This window comes from Trachypithecus francoisi, unplaced genomic scaffold (assembly GCF_009764315.1).
Source record: "Trachypithecus francoisi isolate TF-2019V2 unplaced genomic scaffold, Tfra_2.0 Lachesis_group0, whole genome shotgun sequence".
NCBI classification, from domain to species: Eukaryota; Metazoa; Chordata; class Mammalia; order Primates; family Cercopithecidae; genus Trachypithecus; species Trachypithecus francoisi.
This window is the reverse complement of record NW_022681453.1, coordinates 69321678-69340316: the sequence shown is the minus strand read 5'-3', so window position 1 is coordinate 69340316 and position 18639 is coordinate 69321678. Positions and strand designations below refer to the sequence as shown.

General features: G+C 44.4%; 1 protein-coding gene and 1 pseudogene across 3 annotated transcripts in view; both read right to left on the bottom strand.

Moving 5' to 3' along the window:
• Positions 1 to 431: 431 nt before the first annotated feature.
• Positions 432 to 2596, bottom strand: LOC117078261 (annotated as a pseudogene).
• Positions 2597 to 5772: 3176 nt separating this feature from the next.
• Positions 5773 to 18639, bottom strand: part of POPDC2 (popeye domain containing 2) — a 19337-nt gene continuing 6470 nt past the window's right edge. The window contains exons 3-4 of one of the 3 annotated variants that reach the window (XM_033211124.1): positions 12418 to 12967; positions 5773 to 6281 (exon numbers count right to left, since the gene is read on the bottom strand). In XM_033211124.1, the coding sequence (XP_033067015.1) occupies positions 12461 to 12967 (507 nt within the window). In that variant the 3' untranslated portion in view covers positions 5773 to 6281; positions 12418 to 12460. The other 2 variants (XM_033211125.1, XM_033211126.1) reach the window with 2 other exon arrangements.

Sequence of the window (18639 nt, the reverse complement as noted above, 5' to 3'; positions counted from 1 at the left end):
TTCCTAAGGTCAGAAGGCTAGAGTGCTCTAGTACAGGAGTCCTCAACCCCTGGGTGAGTAAACATTACCACGGGAGCTCCATCTCCTGTCAGGTCAGCTGTGGCACTGGATTCTAGGAGAGTGAACCCTACTGTGAACTGCTCATGCAAGGGATCCAGATTGTGCTTTCCTTATGAGAACCTAACTACTGCCTGATGATCTGAGGTGGAACAGTTTCATCCTGAAACCATCCCCTTCCCCACCGTCCCCGCACTGCACTGGTCTGTGGAAAAACTGACTTCCACAAAACCAGTCCCTGGTGCCAAAATGGTTGGGGACCACTGCTGTAGTAGATACCTAGTCAGTTTGAGGTGTCTTTTTTTTTTTTTTTCAAGTGGACAGAAAGTAAGATTTATTGTTGGGCATTAGGAGGGGCAGCATAGTGGAAGCTCTCATGAGTTCAGGGCCCACCACTTGTCCAGAGGGCCACGATTGGGGATGTACTTGACCCCGCAGTCATCTGAAATGAGCTGTTTCTCAGCCACCATGTCTTCGCATTCATCCACATTGAACTTGGTAATGCCCCACCTCTTTGAGATGTGGATCTTCTGGTGGCCAGGGAACTCGGCCTTGGCCCTGCGCAGGGCCTCAATCGCATACTCCTTGTTCTGCAGCTTGGTGCTGATTGACATGATGACTTGACCAGTGTGAACCCTGGCCACAGTGCCCTGGGGCTTTTCAGAGGTACCTCATATACCTGTTTGGAGCCTGTCAGCCCAGCACAGGACAACGTCTTGTTGATGCGCATAACGTGGAAGGGGTGGAGCTGCACTCAGATGTGAAAGCCATCTTTGCCACAACTTTTTATCATGTACTTATTGGCACAAATTCGGGCAGCCTCCAGGGCTCCAGTCATCTGACACCATGTGGCCACAGAGCAGAAACTCAACCACTTTTGCCCACTTCTGCCCCAGGTCAAAGATGGGAATCTTGGCATCAGAAACACCTCGCCAGAAGAGAGGCTTTGGGTTGTTCTTACAATAATGGTAACACCAATGGGGCAGCGGCCCATGGTGACACCAGAATCTTCAGTGGCGCACCGAAGGGAAAGAGCTTGAGTGTCTTTTGAACTTAAGAGTCATTCCTTTCTCTAAGAACTGATCTCCATCTAGAAGATGGGCAGCCCCAATTGTACTGCATAACCCTGTCCTCAGGCCCAGCTGAGTGGACCAGAAGTAGACACGTGACTGAATCTGGACAAGGTAGATTTCCTTCCTGAAAGTCTGAAATTATGACTAAGAGGCTGCCATACTTGTTTTCTGGTAGTTGGAATTGTTCCACATGAACAACTCAGGAGCTGAGAGCAAACATATTCCACTGTGAGAACAGAGAAACAGGAAAGACTGCTCTGTTGGAAAACAGAAACATGTTGCAGTTCACCTAAGAGAAACAGAAACAGAAACAGAAACAGAAGATGGTGACTGGGTCCCTGCCGGCTTTCTGCTTTCCCTGATGGCTTTCTGATCTAGTCCCATATTAAAATCTAGAGGCATTTCTGCCTTTGAATTCTATAAGGCACCCCCGTGTCCTTATAAGTTCTCCTTTGCTTCATCATCATAATTATCAACATCGTCAACATTATCAACAAAAAAGATAAAACTTCCTGAGCAGTTAGTATATGCCAGGTAAAGTTCCAGTTAGCTTACACAAATTATCTTATTTGATATTCCCGATAAATCCACGTATTACTTCATTTTACATATGAGGAAACAGGGACAAGGAAATTAAGTAACTTGTCCAATATAGTTAGCAGTGGATAAAATCAGGATTCACACCAAGGCCATCTGACTTCAGAATCTGAGCTCTAACCACCATGTTTTTATACAGTTTAGGCTGTTCACGTTGGTTTCTAGCACTTGCAACCAAGATGTATTAGCTAAATAGGGTTCTTCAGTCTGGCCCTACTCTGCCTAACTAAAATTATCTGCCATTTTCCCCAGTGTGCTGAAGCCAGTATTCCCCTAAAACATACTATGGTCAATGTCATCTCCATGTCTTTTTGCTCCTTCTCCTTCCCACCCCCCCACTTTTATATCCTACCAATAATTCAGGGTCCACTTCCATTTCTATCTTCCCCAGGGAACCTGGTCACCCATATGTTCTATCAGTCAGTAACTATGCTGCCTTGCAATGGTGGTTAATAGCTTACTGCATGTATGTCAGGCCTCTATGATGAGATTGTAAGGTCTTTAAAAGCAGGGGCTATGTTTTCTCTTTCACTGTGTCCCCAAAACACTGTAATTCATTGTAAGCATACAATAAAAGCTCCGTGAATTGAATTAAAGGCAGTAATCTTAGTGGCATAGACAAAGGCAGGGAGAGAAAGTCAGGCACAGAGAGGCTTAACTTTAAAGGAGGGCTTAATGTCTTTTCCTAAGTGTCAGGAATAGCCTTCACGTATTCATCTTGTTTTAAAATTGTATGTGTCAGTATTATATTTTAAAAGTTTTAAATCTCTGTAGGAAAAAGGATATTACATTGAAACATAAATCTTCTGTAATTGCTGAATTCTCAGCCAGCCCTTGATCTCCTGGTTGAGTGGTCCCAAGTCTGACATTCTGAAAGTGACATATGCTGATCCCCACAGCCACAAACACATATCTGATCTCACTCTTGGGCACACCCCAAGCCCTGGGATGACCATCACAACTCCCCGCTGCCCCACCATCTCAGAGGAGGTAGGTTTTGTACCCTTAAGAAGAACATGGGGGTGATGAGAGTATCCAGTGCCTGAGTCTTCCTAGGCCCTAAGAAGGCCTTGGAATCCTCTCTGATCCTTAGCATTCACCCTCATCTATGAAAACAACTGTTTGCATTTCTGTGTCCACTTAGTGTCCTGACAAGAGTCAAAACTCAATCCATCCAAAAGGAAATCGACATCTTCCCTAGTTATTCCTCCTATTTTTATGGTAATAGCTGCCACCACGATCCAATCATCCAGGCTTGAAGCCTGAGTCATCTTTGACTCAGAACATCACAGTGCTAAAAAAAATTTTTTTTAAAGTTGTTTGCCTCCTTCCCCCCAATTTATACTCAGACTCTGTCTCTCAATATCTTAAAATGCATCTGAGATCTGTCCCTTGTTGTGTATTCCCCCTGATAAGGCTCTGGATTTTGGCACCAACCCCTGAACTACTACTCTCTTTTCCTGCTGGTTTGAATAGGGAGAGAAGAAAAGAAAACTGGAAAGTGGAACTAGAAATCTTTAAAACCCCAAGTGTTAACCTTACCCTTGCCGAAATGCGCACGTGAATTGTCCTGCTAGCGGTTAACAGCTGAGTTTAACCAACATTTAAGAATTACCAACTAAATGTCACACAAGTGGCCCTGTGTGAGGTGCTGGGGCCACAGCAAATAAGTAAGACTTCCCCAGCCCTCAAGTGCCTAGCGAGGGATGAGAGCTGAGGGGGGTGGTCCCAGAGGAATCTGCGAGTCCTGAAGGGGATTGGTCAATGCTGAGGGCGAGGTGAAGGCCAAGAGAGTGTGCATAGGGAGAAGACATGTGTATTAGGTTTGAGGGGTGAATAGGATTTCAAGCCTGAGGGCTGAGGGGTGGACGGCAATTCCAAGCTATTAAGCAAAGGCTCAGTTTACAGGCTGGACTAATCTGATTTGTGTGCTGTGTCCTGGGCTCCCCTGTGGCAGTGACGCAATCATGTGGCAGTTGGTGATCATGTGCTGGGTAAAGACACTTTCAGGAAGGATGGTATCACAGAAGTGAACCACAGTGAAATAAAGTATAATCACCAGATAAATTTCTGAGGAGGCACATGTCAGTGCATGAATTCAATGACAAAGACAGACGTAAAACTGCTGACGGTATTGTTTTCACTTCTACCTCAAGATTTGTGTGGGTGTCTACAGGAAACCAGGGTGTCAAAAATAGAAAGAGAAGAGGTGCGGCTGGGCACGGTGGCTCACGCCTGTAATCCCAGCACTTTGGAAGGCCGAGGTGGGCAGATCACGAGGTCAGGAGATTAAGACCATCCTAGCTAACACTGTGAAATCCCATCTCTACTAAAAAATACAAAAAATTAGCCAGATGTGGTGGCGGGTGCCTGTAGTCCCAGCTACTCAGGAGGCTGAGGCAGGAGAATGGCGTGAACCCAGCGGGTAGAGCTTGCAGTGAGCCAAGATTGTGCCACTGCACTCCAGCCTGAGCGACAGAGCGAGACTCCGTCTCAAAAAAGAAAAACAGAAAGAGAAGAGGTACTGAACATTGGAGATGGACTTAGTTTCCCCCTCCAGGCAACTCTTCTCCCCAGGGTCTCTCATGGGTTTTTGCTTTACACATATATGTAATGCTATTTTTCAAATATATAAAGAGACTGTTGTGGTGAATTTTTGTCTGTAAATTTATCTAAAAATCCTACTGAAATCCAAATGTCTTTTGCCTTACAAACACCATTAGATAATAAAAGCACAACTTCGACAATGTAAGGTCTGATTCTTTGGCAGGCAAAAGGGATTAAAGAGGTCCTCATCTTGAGAAACCACTGCTATATGCCATAGGTGTGTAATGACAGCCCTGCCTTGGTGATCCTCCAGGCTGGGCAGTGGCACCACATCCAGGTTATGTTGAATCTCAATTTACAGTGTACAGTGTACTTTTTTTTTGAAATGGAGTCTTGCTCTGTTGCCCCGGCTGGAGTGCAATGGCGCAAATCTTGGCTCACTGCAACCTCTGCCTCTCAGCTTATTCAAGCAATTCTCCTGCCTCAGCCCCCCAAGTAATTGGGATTATAGGTGACTGCCACGGCGCCCAGCTACCTTTTGTATTTTTTAGTACAGATGGGGTTTCACCGTGTTGGTCAGGCTGGTCTTAAACTCCTGACCTCAAGTGAGCCACCTGCCTCGGTCTCCCAAAGTACTGGGACTATAGGCGTGAGCCACTGCACCTGGCCCAGTGTACTTTTTTGTTGTTTATTTATTGCTTTGGTTACTCTCCACAGCAGCCCTCTAGGGTTACCCAATGCTTGAGTAATTCCATTCCTAGGTATATATCCAAGATATGTATACATATGTATACCGAAAGACATGTACAAGAATGTTCATAGCAGCACTATTTGTAATTGCCCCAAGCTGGAAACTATCCAAATGCCCATCAATTGTAGATTGGATAAATAAATAGTGATACAAAGAGCACACAGCAACAAAAACGAAAAAGCTATTGAGAGGGAGAGATGCCCAAGGATTCCCAGCTGTCTCAGCCCTCAGCTGTTTGAGTCTTCCCAGACAGGTGAGTGAAGAAGCCTTTGGGATGATTCTAGACTGAGCCACTATCTGACTGAAACAACATGAGAAACCCTGAGTGAGAATCGCCTAGCTGAGCCCAGTCAGGTCCCACACTCATGGGCACAACAAATTATTAGGACTATTTTAAGTCACTATTTTAGGGATTGATATTACACAGCAATAGATAACTGAAATATTGTTGAAGTGTTTAAAGAAAAAGGAAAATAGAATATATTAAATTTATAAATCTACTTTAAGATGTTTAAGAAAACCTAATAAACTAAGTTTGTAAAAGTTCCTCTAAAAACTATTGTTTAATACTAGGTTCATCAATAGAAAAAGAGATGTAAGTTAAATGTCACAGTCTAAGGGAAAACGAGGTTTTAAAATTTCCACTTCCATAAATTTGAATCTTGATTGAAAAATAAAAAATAATCATCAGTGAAAAGCTGGATCTTTGACTCCACTGATTCTTTCAGACAACGCAAAGAAACAACATAGGGAAAAGAATTGAGTGATTTATTGAGTGCTTACTTGGTGCCATGCCATGTGCTAGGTGCTTACTTAAATCAACTCATCGGATCCTCACAACAACCCTGTGAGGTGGGTTTCATAACCCCCACTGTTCACCGATGAGGCTCACAGAGGCCATGCAACTTGCCCAAGATTCTGCAGCTGGTAAAGAATGGAATCTGTGCCTCTGCACTTCCATTGCCTGCTCCTGACGGAAGGCTTATGATGGTGAATTTCTCAAAGTCACTCAAGGTCCTTACTGTAGCGACAGTGTTGGCACCTTCTGTGTCCTCTCTCACCTTGCCTGTGAGCCTTCCAGTGGGTGGGGAAAGAGGCATGCCTATCAGTGCCAGTCTGTGAGCACAGAAGAGAGCTGTGCTGGCCACAGAGAAGACAGTCCAATGGTCCTTAAAGTTCAGGCGTGTGGGTTGGAGCCAAAGGGGCCTGTCTCCTGGATATAACTGGAGAGTAGCTCTGGAGAGGAATTCTAGAAGCTGTGGAAAGAAAAAGAGGCAGGATTTTAGCACTATGTCTCTGGACCGTTTGTCTAACTTCAAAAGGTTCTTTTCAGTTTTTTTCTTTTCCTCTATCAATTCCCAGTGTTTTAGCTGTACTCACTGCCTGACATGAGAGGGGCAGGTGTACCTTTGAATCATTTCATACTAGAATATTAGGGCAAGTCAGCTTTGAAGGTACGTATCCCAATCCTCTCCTATTACAGAGATCAAGAGATCAACTTTTGTTGCTTCCTATGAACATTCTACAGAACTCTACTTCTTACCTAACCCTATCCAATTTAAAGGAAAAAAAAAAAAGCCTGTATTGAATATTGATAAGTTTCATAAGACTCATGACTTTCATTTTTACAGAAAGATGGGTAGGAAAATGAGGCCTGTAAGGCAGAAGTGGAAACATGACTCGGGAGCAGCCCCAGGCTGCTGTGATCCAGAGGGCAGGTGGGGACCTGCTGCCTCTAACTTAACCTGACTGACAATGGAACCTGTGGCAGGTAGAGGTGGCACGACCCTCTGGAGACCACTGCTCTGGCCGTGTCACTTTCAAGAGCAAGTTTTCTGTGCCAGGACTCTTTCCAGTAGTTCTGTGAGAAAAGCGCTATTTGCTAGCACTGACAGCTACCAAATACCTTACAGCTGCTTCTGAGGGGAAGAGCCTGATGACTCTAATCTGCCTCCTCCCAAACAGATGAAGGAGAGCAGACTGGGGTGTGACTTAGTTATTCAGGGGCTAAGGGGCTAGTACATGTTTTCTTTAGGCCTCCACTTTTTGCTGTACCTTTTGTTGTCAGGGGATTCTGACAGCTGCCACCTTCCCTGAAAAGCCAAACTGGGGGAAATAAGAGGGAAAATCATCTATCTCTGATAAAAGAGAGAGACTGCTAAATAATTGCACATACAACAGAATCTTAAAATATGCTACACATTTAACTAGTGCTTCACAGCTTAAAAACTGCCTTTATGTATTTTATCACAATCACTCCTCACAGCAACCTGGTAAGGTAGACAGAGCCATCTTGGTCCTGTCCTTCAGATGAGGAACCTGCTCTTGATGGCAGGTGAATGGCAAGACTAGAGTCCAGATCTTAGAACCACAGAATCCTAGAGTTAGAAGGTACTCTAACAGCAATAATCCAAGGCATCCTTTTCCCAGAGCATGAATCACCTTATAAAATCTCTGAGATTTCTTTTGGCCCCTGCTTGAACTCTTCCAGTGATGAGTAACTCTCACTACCCATGAATAATCCAGTATCAATACTAAGCTAAAATCCTTCTTGTAACTTTCAGCCATTCAATTTCTGCCCACAAAAACTACACCAAATTAAGTCAAGTTCTAATTCACATTCTTTTTAAAATTTGAAGATATTACACTTGCCCTTTTCTGGCAGATTAAACATTTTCAGTTCTTTCAACTACTTATCATGTGATTACCTAGAACCAAGCCTGAAATACATGGTAAATAGTAAGTGTTTATCGAATCATTTCTCTGGCCCTTGGTACTATGCCTGATCCTCCTGTCGAGGGGCTCCTTCCCTTACCTCGAGTGTCCTCCGTGTTGTCATCTGTTCATCATTTGTTTATTTAAATAATAGGGAGAAAAGAAACAGTACAGTTTTCGCTTTCCAGGCCACAGAGTTTTCAGAACAATGTGAAACAAAATTAAAATCCTCCAGATATCGGACATCTTTCAATTTAGTCTGTGATAATGGATTAATTATTTCACTCAACAGACTACATCAGAGCTGCATTTCTAGAAGATAAATCCTTCATTCACTGAGCATCTCCTATAAGTAAGACACAGAATGGATCCCTGTGGAGAGTGGCCATAGAATTAAACAGAAAAATTCTAGTGAAGGCAGGGATAATTTGGGGTCTGACTGGAAGACCCTGCATGAATACATTATCCTGCAGCATAATTTTGCCTGTTAAGAGAAGCAGCACCCATTTTTTGTTCAATTTTGGGTACCACCAGACTGAAACACGTATGTGTCTTCAACAAGGAGTTCAAGAGGAAACTTTGGCTATTTTCAGTTGGTCTTAATTTGGATTGGTGTGAGAGACAAGCGCTGATATCAATGTAATGAGACTGTGTCATCCCTAACGATGCAGAATTCAGCCAGCTTCATGCCTCTCATATAAGTGCTATGCTGGGATGAATAGCAATGAGCTTAAAATTTTGATAACTAAAGAGCCAGGAAATAGATAGTGAATGGTGCCATACTTTGTGAAAGAAACAACAGTAAATTGCTCCCAATCATAAGGGAATAGGCCTATTAGTTACAGTAATAACCTTACAGCAAGTTTGATGGTAAATAAGTAAAACCAAACATCCAAAACACAATTCCAGAAAAAGAACTGAGGCTAAATTATCCTATTATCACAGACTACATTGAAAACTGTCAGAAGTTTGGCTAATTTGATCATGTTTTCAAGTTGTTCTGAAAACCTTTATGGCCTAAAAAGTAAACAACATAATTTTCCTTTCTCTCTGTTGCTTAAACAACAAAACATGAAAAACCTATTCTCTCCATATTGCAAATTCCAGTATTTTAGAAAGTGAGCCTCATCAGCAGTTTTCTCATCCTGAGTTTTAGAAAAGGCTGAATTTGGGAAGAGGCATTTCATACGATAGTATGTATTAAGGGTTGAGGGCTTGGGGAGTGAGTTGTGATCTCCTCTCACATAAAATATCTGCACTGTAGCCCGGGCGCGGGGGTTCACGCCTGTAATTGCAGCACTTTGGGAGGCCGAGGCAGGCGGATCACCAGGTCAGGAGATGGAGACGGTGAAACCCCGTCTCTACCAAAAATACCAAAAACAGTAGCCGGGCGTGGCAGCGGGCGCCTGTAGTGTCAGCTGCTCCGGAGGCTGAGGCAGGAGAATGGCGTGAACCCGGAAGGCGGAGCTGACAGTGAGCTGAGATCGCGCCACTGCGCTGCAGCCTAGGGGACAGAGCAAGACTCTGTCAAGAAAGAAAGAAAAGAAAGAAAGAAAAGAAAGGAGAGAGAGAGAGAGAGAGAGAGAGAGAGAGAGAGAGAGAGAGAAAAGAGAGAGAAAGAAAAAAGAAAGAAAGAAGAAAAGAAGGAAAGAAAGAAAAGAAAGAAAGAGAGAAAGAGAAGGAGAGAGAGAAAGAAAGGAAGGGAGGAAGGAAAGAAAAGAAAGAAAGAAAGAAAGAAAGAAAGAAAGAAAGAAAGAAAGAAAGAAAGAAAGAAAAGAAAGAGAAAAAAGGAAAAGGAAAAAAAAAAAATCTGCACTGTAGTCACATGGTAGGTGATAGATTCTTCACAGCCACAGAATGGAGGGAACTTCTAGTGAAGCAAGACCCACCACCACAAGGGTGGGGGAGAGCCCCAAGGTGCCAGAGAAACTGTAGTGAAATACCGCGGAGAGTTCTTGCTGAAAGACACTCAGATGTCCTGGGGCTCGTGTCTACTGAACTGCGGTCTGACTGCTCCTCTTTTCTTCCTTTGAAAAACTTATCCTTGCCTTCTCAGATAAATCCAAGAGGGTTCCTGGGGACAGCTGGTCCAACACGCTCAAACGAAGAAAGTAAGGTTTAGAGAGGTTGTATGGTTTGCAAAAAAGTCACGTATTTGATTAGTAGCAAAGCCAGACATAGAAGCTAGGACTTTGGATTCCCAGTCTTGGTCTCTTTCTCATTTACCGTGCTGTCTGTCTCCTGATGTTTGGAAAATATTCCTAAAGTTGGGGATTTTACACCTTCACTTGAATGGTTTTCTTTTTTTTCTTTTCTTTCTTTCTTTTTTTTTTTTTTGAGACGGAGTCTGGCTCTGTCGCCCAGGCTGGAGTGCAGTGGCGCGATCTCAGCTCACTGCAAGCTCCGCCTCCCGGGTTCACGCCATTCTCCTGCCTCAGCCTCCGGAGTAGCTGGGACTACAGGCTCCCGCCACCAGGCCCGACTAATTTTTTTGTGTTTTTAGTACAGACGGGGTTTCACCGTGTTAGCCAGGATGGTCTGGATCTCCTGACCTCGTGATCCGCCCACCTCGGCCTCCCAAAGTGCTGGGATTACAGGCCTGAGCCACCGCGCCCGGCCGCATGGTTTTCTTTATAGGCAGAGGGAAAAGTACTGATCTTTGGAAGAGTTAGGATTAAAAACTAATAAGATGGGGGTACAGGGTGTTTAGGAGGAAGAATAGATAGAGCAAGGCAAAAAAAGTGGGAAAGAAAAAAGGAGGTAATAGGAGAGATAAATGTATGAACAACAAAATGGAAGAAAACAAGAGACAACTGAAGAAGGAGAAATAAACTGAGAAGACAGAAGAAAACGGACACTTAAGAGCAGCAAACTGGCCAGGTACGCTGGCTCATGCCTGTAATCCTAGCACTTTGGGAGACCAAGGCAGGAGGATCATTTGAGCCCAGGAGTTCCAGAACAACCTGGGCAACATGGGGAGACCTTGTCTCTACAAAAAACATTTAAAAATTAAACATTATCCAGGCACAGTGACATGTGCCTGTAATCCCTGTTACTTGGGAGGCTGAGGTGGGAGGATCACTTGAGCTTTTGGAGGTAGAGGTTGCAGTGAGCCCACATCGTGTCACTGCACTTCATCCTCAGTGACAGAGTGAGACCCTGTCTCAAGAAAGAAAAGAAAAAAAACAAAAAAACAAAACAAAAGAAAACAGCAAATGGAGGAGGCAATCAAGGACTAAGAAGGAATTGGAGAAGAAAGAAGAGAAAAATAGAACCAAGAAAAGAGAAGAAAACCAGGAAGAACAACATGAGAAAACAGAGCTGCTGTGAGTTGAAGAGAGACTGTATAGGTGGATGGGCAAGTTGGACCACGAGGGATCCACAGGTCATAAGGAGCATGCGTGGATGCAGGATGAATAAGTAGGAAGGCGAACAGCTGCACAGAGGGAAAGGAGTGATCCGAGTGGCCAATGCACACTTGGAGGAACTCAACAAAGTGATCTGGGGTGTTAGATTGATCCTTGGAATTACCTCAGAATCAGCTGAACTATGGTTCTAAGGACGCTGGTAACACAGGAGATTATAAATTCCATATCTACAAAACCAAATCTCTAACCTTTCATCAGTCACCTCCGGGGCCTCTTTCATCGTTTATATAACCTGTTTTTCAGAATAGACAAACATTCACTCATTCATTTCATGTACTCTGGAGGCCTTCCTCACTGGGCTAATTTCTCAGGTAATTTATTGGTGCTTTCTAAAGAACAGTGGGAAGCGCCTTCCAAATTGGAACAATGGGATTTTCCTCAGGAAATTCAGGCCTACATCGTGGTTGGGTGGAGTTACAGAAAAAAACGTCACAGCATTGTGAGGCAGCCGGGGGAACATGAGAGCAATTTCCCAGAACCACTGGGCACAGACTTTCTTGTAGACTCTCTGGTGAGGGAAATTCTGCGAGGGAAATCCTGCACGTACCATTAGGCCCTCCAGGATTTATACACATCCTACCTCCCACAGGTGTGGGTGACTGGGGAAAGCCAGGCTGCCACATACCTATCTGATCATAGTAATGTTTATTCATAGTAGTATCTAGTCCTCTGTCTGTGTGATCAACAAACACATTCTTCACTGGGTGAGAGGAAAGCAAGATGAGGACATTTTCCTCCCCGAGCTATTAGCCCATAATCACAATCCTCTTTAAAATATGCAATTTTTAAAATTGCATGCCTGCCCAGTCTAGGCTAAATAACAACTGCTTTCCAGGACAGCCTCTATACCAGGAAAGACAAGCAATCGGAATTAGAACTCTGCCACATTCTTTTTCTTTTAAAATGCATGCCACAAATAAAAGCCCCTTTAACTCCAGCTGTGGCCTCAGCTGTTAGAACAAACTTGCAAAAATGCTCAGCAATCTACCTTCCTGGCTCAACATATCAACCAGCCCACTTTCCAAAATGCAATCACAGTTAATAATGAATGAGTTTTTAAAATCCCTTCATGCCTTGCATGCACCCGAGTGAGTTGCTATCTGCAAAGTTGGGTTAATGCCACTTTCTGTGAGTCGTCTAAGAGGAGACGTTCCACAAATGATTTTTTTTTTTTTTTTTTTGCCCTAACAAGCTGAGTTAAGGCCAGCCATTGACAGGAATGTGCGGCAGCTGCCTTCTGAGTACTTACATAGGATCCTGAGCCGGTGGCTGTGCCCATGTTAGTTCTCCCTTCACCTCATGTACTCCCCATCACTCCTATAATCCATAAATGATTCTGATCCTGACACCTCCTCAAAATCCTCCAGCACCAGACTGGTGGAGTCCTCACCCAGGATGCCGCTGTCTGGCCTGGACAACCTGGCCCAAGAAGGAGGTGCAGGAAAGTTGGTGGCAGCTGGAGGGGGAGAAGAAGGAGGTGTTTGCTGGAGAGAGGTTGGCATGGCCTGAGGAGGGGACGCAGCTGGCTCACAGACTTCCTCATCACCCTTCTCGGACTCTGGTCCTGGGTCTGCAGCAGTGGGACCCAGGACATGGTAGAGGCTGGGAAGGCGGATGTCAAAGCGCAGCCCAAACTTAGCAAAGAGCTTGTCATTGAGAGTGTAGAGCTTCTCTGAGATGTCATAACCCAGCAGAGCCGAGAAGAGGCAGGAGATGTATCGCTCTTTGGTCAGAAGAAGATGGAGACTTTTCCGGGGCCAGGAAATGTAGCTACATGAGGTCTCAGCAGTCAGAGTGACCTGAGAGGGGTCAGAAGCAGACAGTAAAGGTTTAAACTAGAAAATTTGTCCATGCTGAGCACAGAGATCACACAGTCACTTGGAAAACAGCTGTACTTTTACTGAAGAAGCTGTGTGGGAGTACCCCTCTATGACCTTGCCTGGAGGAGGTCTAGTAGATGACTTTCACTTGTGTGCACTGATATGGGGGTGTCTAGTATCAGGAGCCCTGGGATCAGCCATTTAGTCACTCACCCATCACTTCCTGGAGCCTCAGGTTCCACACCCATTTTCCTCAGCTCCAATTCTGTGGTTCCATGGCTAATGATACTAGTGACTACAGAAGGTTCTGAGTCTTACGATTTTGAGATAGAGAAAGAAAGGGCCTTCTGGTGCTCTGAAGAGTGGTTGAAATGCTGACAACTATTCATTTCAAGACTGAGGAAGGATAAGATATTGGGGTAGGGACACAAAAAGAGCTGGAAAGTTCAGTTTGAGAAAAAGCTTCTGATGAGGTATGCCAAGCTACATCATGTGGATGAAGCATGGGCCTGGGATTTGGGTCCATAAAATTGCTCTTAACTTGGCCACTTCAAGTAACCAAAAGGATCTGATGACTGAAATCAGAAAAAGGGCGTAGAGGAAGACAAACTCTAAAGGGCAGAAAATCAAAGGGCACCCCATTCTCCATTTGTTTATTCATCTAGAAATTTCTGAGCACTCACTATGTGCCCATGATGCAAGGTTAAATTATGCTTGCATGGGAAATAAACAATAACATGTGCCTGGCATGCAGCAGATGCGTGATAAATCCTTGTCACAATAATGATGAGTGGTAAAGCTGTGGTTAAAATGGAAACATGCTTATGACAGTGCAGGAAAAGGGTGCAGAATCACACAATTTTTAATAATCTAATTGACCATAATACTTTGGGCTGGCAGAGTTCATGATACATTTTTGTGGATGGAGACAGTGGAAATGATGATGATAATGAGGTTAGCAGCTAACATTTGTCAAGAGGTGCCAGACATTGTGTTAAGTACTTTATATGAATTGTCAAATTGAAGGTAGGGTAGCTTTCTAAACGTTCTTTATTAGAGATTATATATAATCCTTTTCATTCCTGCATTGCCTACCAGATCTCCCACTAACCTCCTCTTCCTTCTTTTCTCCTATACCCCTCCCCCACGTCCTTTATTCATTTCCTCCTCTCAACTTTTCCCTACTAATTATTAGCACTGCAATCAGGACCTAAACTACATTATTGAGGCCAGAAGTGGTTTCATGTTTCAACTTTACCTCTATCAGTTGTATGATGTCAGATAAATTACTTATTCTCTCTTACCTCATGAGAAATAATTCTGAAAATAATACAATCCGTCCATGACTAATAGTTCAGCAAGTAGTTGTCACAATCTGCCATAGCCTGTACCTTAGATGTACTTATGAACAATTCCCAAACAAGAAATGAGAGTACCAAATATGAAGCAGGTGTGTTTGAGCAAGAGCTAAGCCGAATGTAAATAACGTCCTTAAAGCCAAACACAAAGACTGTGAACCTTCTTAGAAATATGCTGTTACTTCTTCCATCTTAAAATAAAACAAAATTTTATAAATAAAAATTCTTTTTCTTGACCTCACTTCCCTGACTATCACTCCACTAATTTGCTTCTCTTTTTAGCAAAACTCATAAAGAAAAAAAAAACCTGTTTATACTTACGGTCTCCAATTCCTCTCTTCTCACTCTCTTAAACCGATAGACTTTGTCCCCAGCAGTCCACAAAGACTGCTCCTATTAAGGTCACCAGTGACCTCTAAGCTGCTGAGTCTGATGTTTTTTCATGGCATCCATCAATTTCCCCCTCCTCTTTGATACACCTTCTTTTCTTGGTTCCCAGGATGCAATACACTCCTGGTCCAATCTCATGATTGTTCCTTTTCAAGTTCCTTTGCTGCTTTCTCCTTTTCTCTCCAACTCCTTACCACTAAAGTATCCCAGGACTCCGCTCTTGAACCATTCCCTCTTCCATCCACACTCACTCACTTGGTGAGCTCATCCTTTTCTTTTTTTTTTTTTTTTTTTTTTAGACGGAGTCTCGCTCTGTCGCCCGGGCTGGAGTGCAGTGGCTGGATCTCAGCTCACTGCAAGCTCTGCCTCCCGGGTTTACGCCATTCTCCTGCCTCAGCCTCCGCAGTAGCTGGGACTACAGGCGCCCGCCACCTCGCCTGGCTAGATTTTTGTATTTTTTTTTAGTAGAGACGGGGTTTCACCGTGTTAGCCAGGATGGTCTCGATCTCCTGACCTCGTGATCTGCCGGTCTCGGCCTCCCAAAGTTCTGGGATTACAGGCTTGAGCCACCGCGCCCGGCCGGTGAGCTCATCCTATCCAATGGCTTTAAATATTATCTGTATACAACCAACTCCCAAATTTATATCTCAGGCCCAGATCTCATTCCTGAATTCCAGACTTAAATATCCAGTTGCCTATGCAGCATCTCCATCTAAATGTCCACAGATGATGCAAACCTAACATAAAACACTGAACTTCCTAGTCCTCCGAAAGCAGCTATACCTGCAGCTTTCTTTATCTCAGATGACAGCAGCACCACCCGTCCAGTTCCTCAGACCAAAAGCCTTAGAGTCTTCCTTGATCTCTTTCTCTCACATACTATATCCAACCCTTTAGAAAATCCTTTTGGCTGTATCTAGACAATATATGTTATGGCCCTACATAATCTTGCTACCTCGTCACCTCTCCAACTTTCTCTCCTGCTATTCCCTCCCCTTCCTCTCTCCATTCCAGGTCCACTGTCCTCCTTTCTGTGAGTCAAACACCACTGGCCCCACCTCAGGACCTCTGCACTGGCTCTTTCCTCTGATATGCTTTTCCCAGATATTCACAGACCTCACCTGTCACCTCTCTCAGGTTTTTGCTCAAATGTTACCTGCTTAACAAGGATTTCCATGACCACCCTATTTAAAATTGCAACCATATCTCCCTTACACTACTCTAGGCTTTCTTTTTTTTAACTAGCAGTTATTATCCTCTAACATATTATATAATTTACTGATTCATTTTGTCTATGGCTTTTTGACTCCATTATGAGAATGTAAATTTCATGAGGGGAGGGACCTTCATCTGTTCTATTCACTGATATATTTCAAGCCCTTTTAACAGTGCCGGGTACATACTAAGTTTTCAATAAATATAACTGAAGTGAATAAATGAATCAAGGGAAGACAGCCAATCTTGTATATTGTAAAACAACCTAATGTCACTTTCCTCCCCTCCTCCCCCAACCGGAGACGAAGTCTTGCTCTGTCACCCAGGCTGGAATACAGTGGCGTGATCTCGGCTCACTGCAACCTCCAGTTCCTGGGTTCAAGCAATTCTCCTGCCTCAGCCTCCCAAGTAGCTGGGATTATAGGCACCTGCCACTGTGCCTGGCTGATTTTTGTATTTTTAGTAGAGATGGGGTTTCACCATGCTGGCCAGGCTGGTTGAATGAAGTAAATGAGATAATCTATGTAAATAGGACTTAGGTTCAGTAAGATAGGATGCAAATTAGAAAAACAGTGATGATTTCTGTGTGATCCCTCCTGTGCTGTGTTCTCTGTGACTAATGAGTGTCACAGTGCTGAACACACAATGCATTCTGACTTAATTGAATTGTTGAGAGGTGTGGTGGAATGCTGATTGATTTGTGTTAAGTACAATGTGAATTATAATTTAGGCTGTCACTGTGGATTGCTCTCAGTCAACAAAGACTATGTAATTGCAAAAGGCAAGGACAGGATGAACTCTAACTTAAGATAACACTTGACATTTGCAAAGAGGAAATTGGACTTTACACAGCCAATAGCAAATGTGTGGCTCTCATTGCTCCCAAAGGAGGTGCACACTAAAAATATAAATGGGAGGAATATGACCGCACCTACATTCCAGGCTGAGAGGCCATGTGGGGTTACAGCCCTTCCTCTTGAGCGTAACTTAGGGGAGGACACCTGGCTTACCTACCACCTGTTCCTTCATGTCAGTGTCAGAAAGCGCCCCGGTCCAGCTGGCTCAGGTCCTGACTCAGCCCTCCTAGAGGTTCTCATGTGCCTGAGAGAGTTCCTGAAGAAGGTTTTTGGGCTAGTTAGAGAGGGTGTGTGGAGGGAGGTCAGGGTAGGAACACAATGGAGGTGGATCTGCGGCTAGTGCCCCTGGCGGTGGGATCAGGACTGCCTCTCAGGCTCCATTATTATCACAGAGCCAAGTGTCAGGGTGGGGGCGGAAGCAGGCCCTGCCAGGTAGCAATGCCTGTGTGTGTCTGTTCCGGGGCTGGCTCATATGTTGGTTTGAGGGACTCCCTGATAAAAGTAGTAGGAGACACATGGAACCCAGTGTTTCCAGTTCCAGCAAACTATCCAGGCAGGGGAGTCCTTAAAGGGGTGAGTGAGTGTGTGCGTGTGTGTGTGCATGCATGTGCGTGTGTGTGTGTGTGTGTGTGTGTGTGTGTGTGAGTAAACTCCACTCTTCTGGTGACCCTCCCATTTTAATAAAGAACAGAAATGGTAGATCCAGGCGACTTGGCTTTGTCACTTTCTAGCTGAAGACCCTGGGCAAATTACTTGATGTTTTTGGGCATTAGTTTCCTCAGTTGTTAAATGGGGTAATAATCATATTCAACCCATAGACTTGTTGTGAGAATCAATGAGGCAATATGATATGTAGTGCCTGCCACATGCTAGCCATTCAGTAAGTGAGAGCTACAGAGAAAGTGACCAAAGCCTGAGGGATTGGCAGAGATAAGAAAAGTAGGGGCCAGGCAGCCAGGCACCTGCATTGGAGCATGTATGTGAATGCCCCATGGAGTGCTCTGGGACATCAGCTGCCCAGTGGGAAACCAGTTCAGCAATTTTTTTTTTTTTTTGAGACAGAGTCTTGCTCTGTCACCCAGGCTGGAGTGCAGTGGTGAAATCTCAGCTCACTGTAAGCTCCGCCTCCCGGGTTCGCACCATTCTCGCGAGTAGCTGGGACTACAGGCTCCCGCCACCACGCCCGGCTAATTTTTGTATTTTTAGTAGAGACGGGATTTCATCGTGTTAGCCAGGATGGTCTCAATCTCCTGACCTCGTGATCCTCCCGCCTCAGCCTCCCAAAGTGCTGGGATTACAGGCGTGAGCCACTACACCCAGCCAGCAATTCTTTACTGAACAGCTGCTGTGCTCCAGGTACTTTCCTTTAGAGTCTGGGAACAGAGAGGGAAAAGCCTAGATTTTTACTTCAAGGAGTTCACGGTGCAGAAGACAGAAAGGAGACCAGATTATTAGAACAGAGAGCAAGATGTGCACCAGTTAGCATAAGTAAAAGGACTAGAACAGGCACACAGGAGCGCTAGGCTGTGGGGTGGATGTTGGTGAGGTCAATTTGGGCAGTTTTCACAGAGGAAGTGAGGTGCCACGGTCTCATCTAGACAGGGAAATGCATTTCAGAGGGGAAAGTAGGGGCCAAGGCATAGAGCTGCAAAACAATGTGGTGTGTTTAGGTAAGTACTAGTGGTTCAGCATGGCTAGTATGAGCAAAAAATATGAAGGAGGGAGAGCTGGGAATGTGGCTAGAGAGCACTAAAAGGTTTAAGTTACCCTGTAAGGAGTGTGGGTTTTTATCTTGTGGCACTAGGGTGTTCCAGAAGAGTTTAAGCATTCA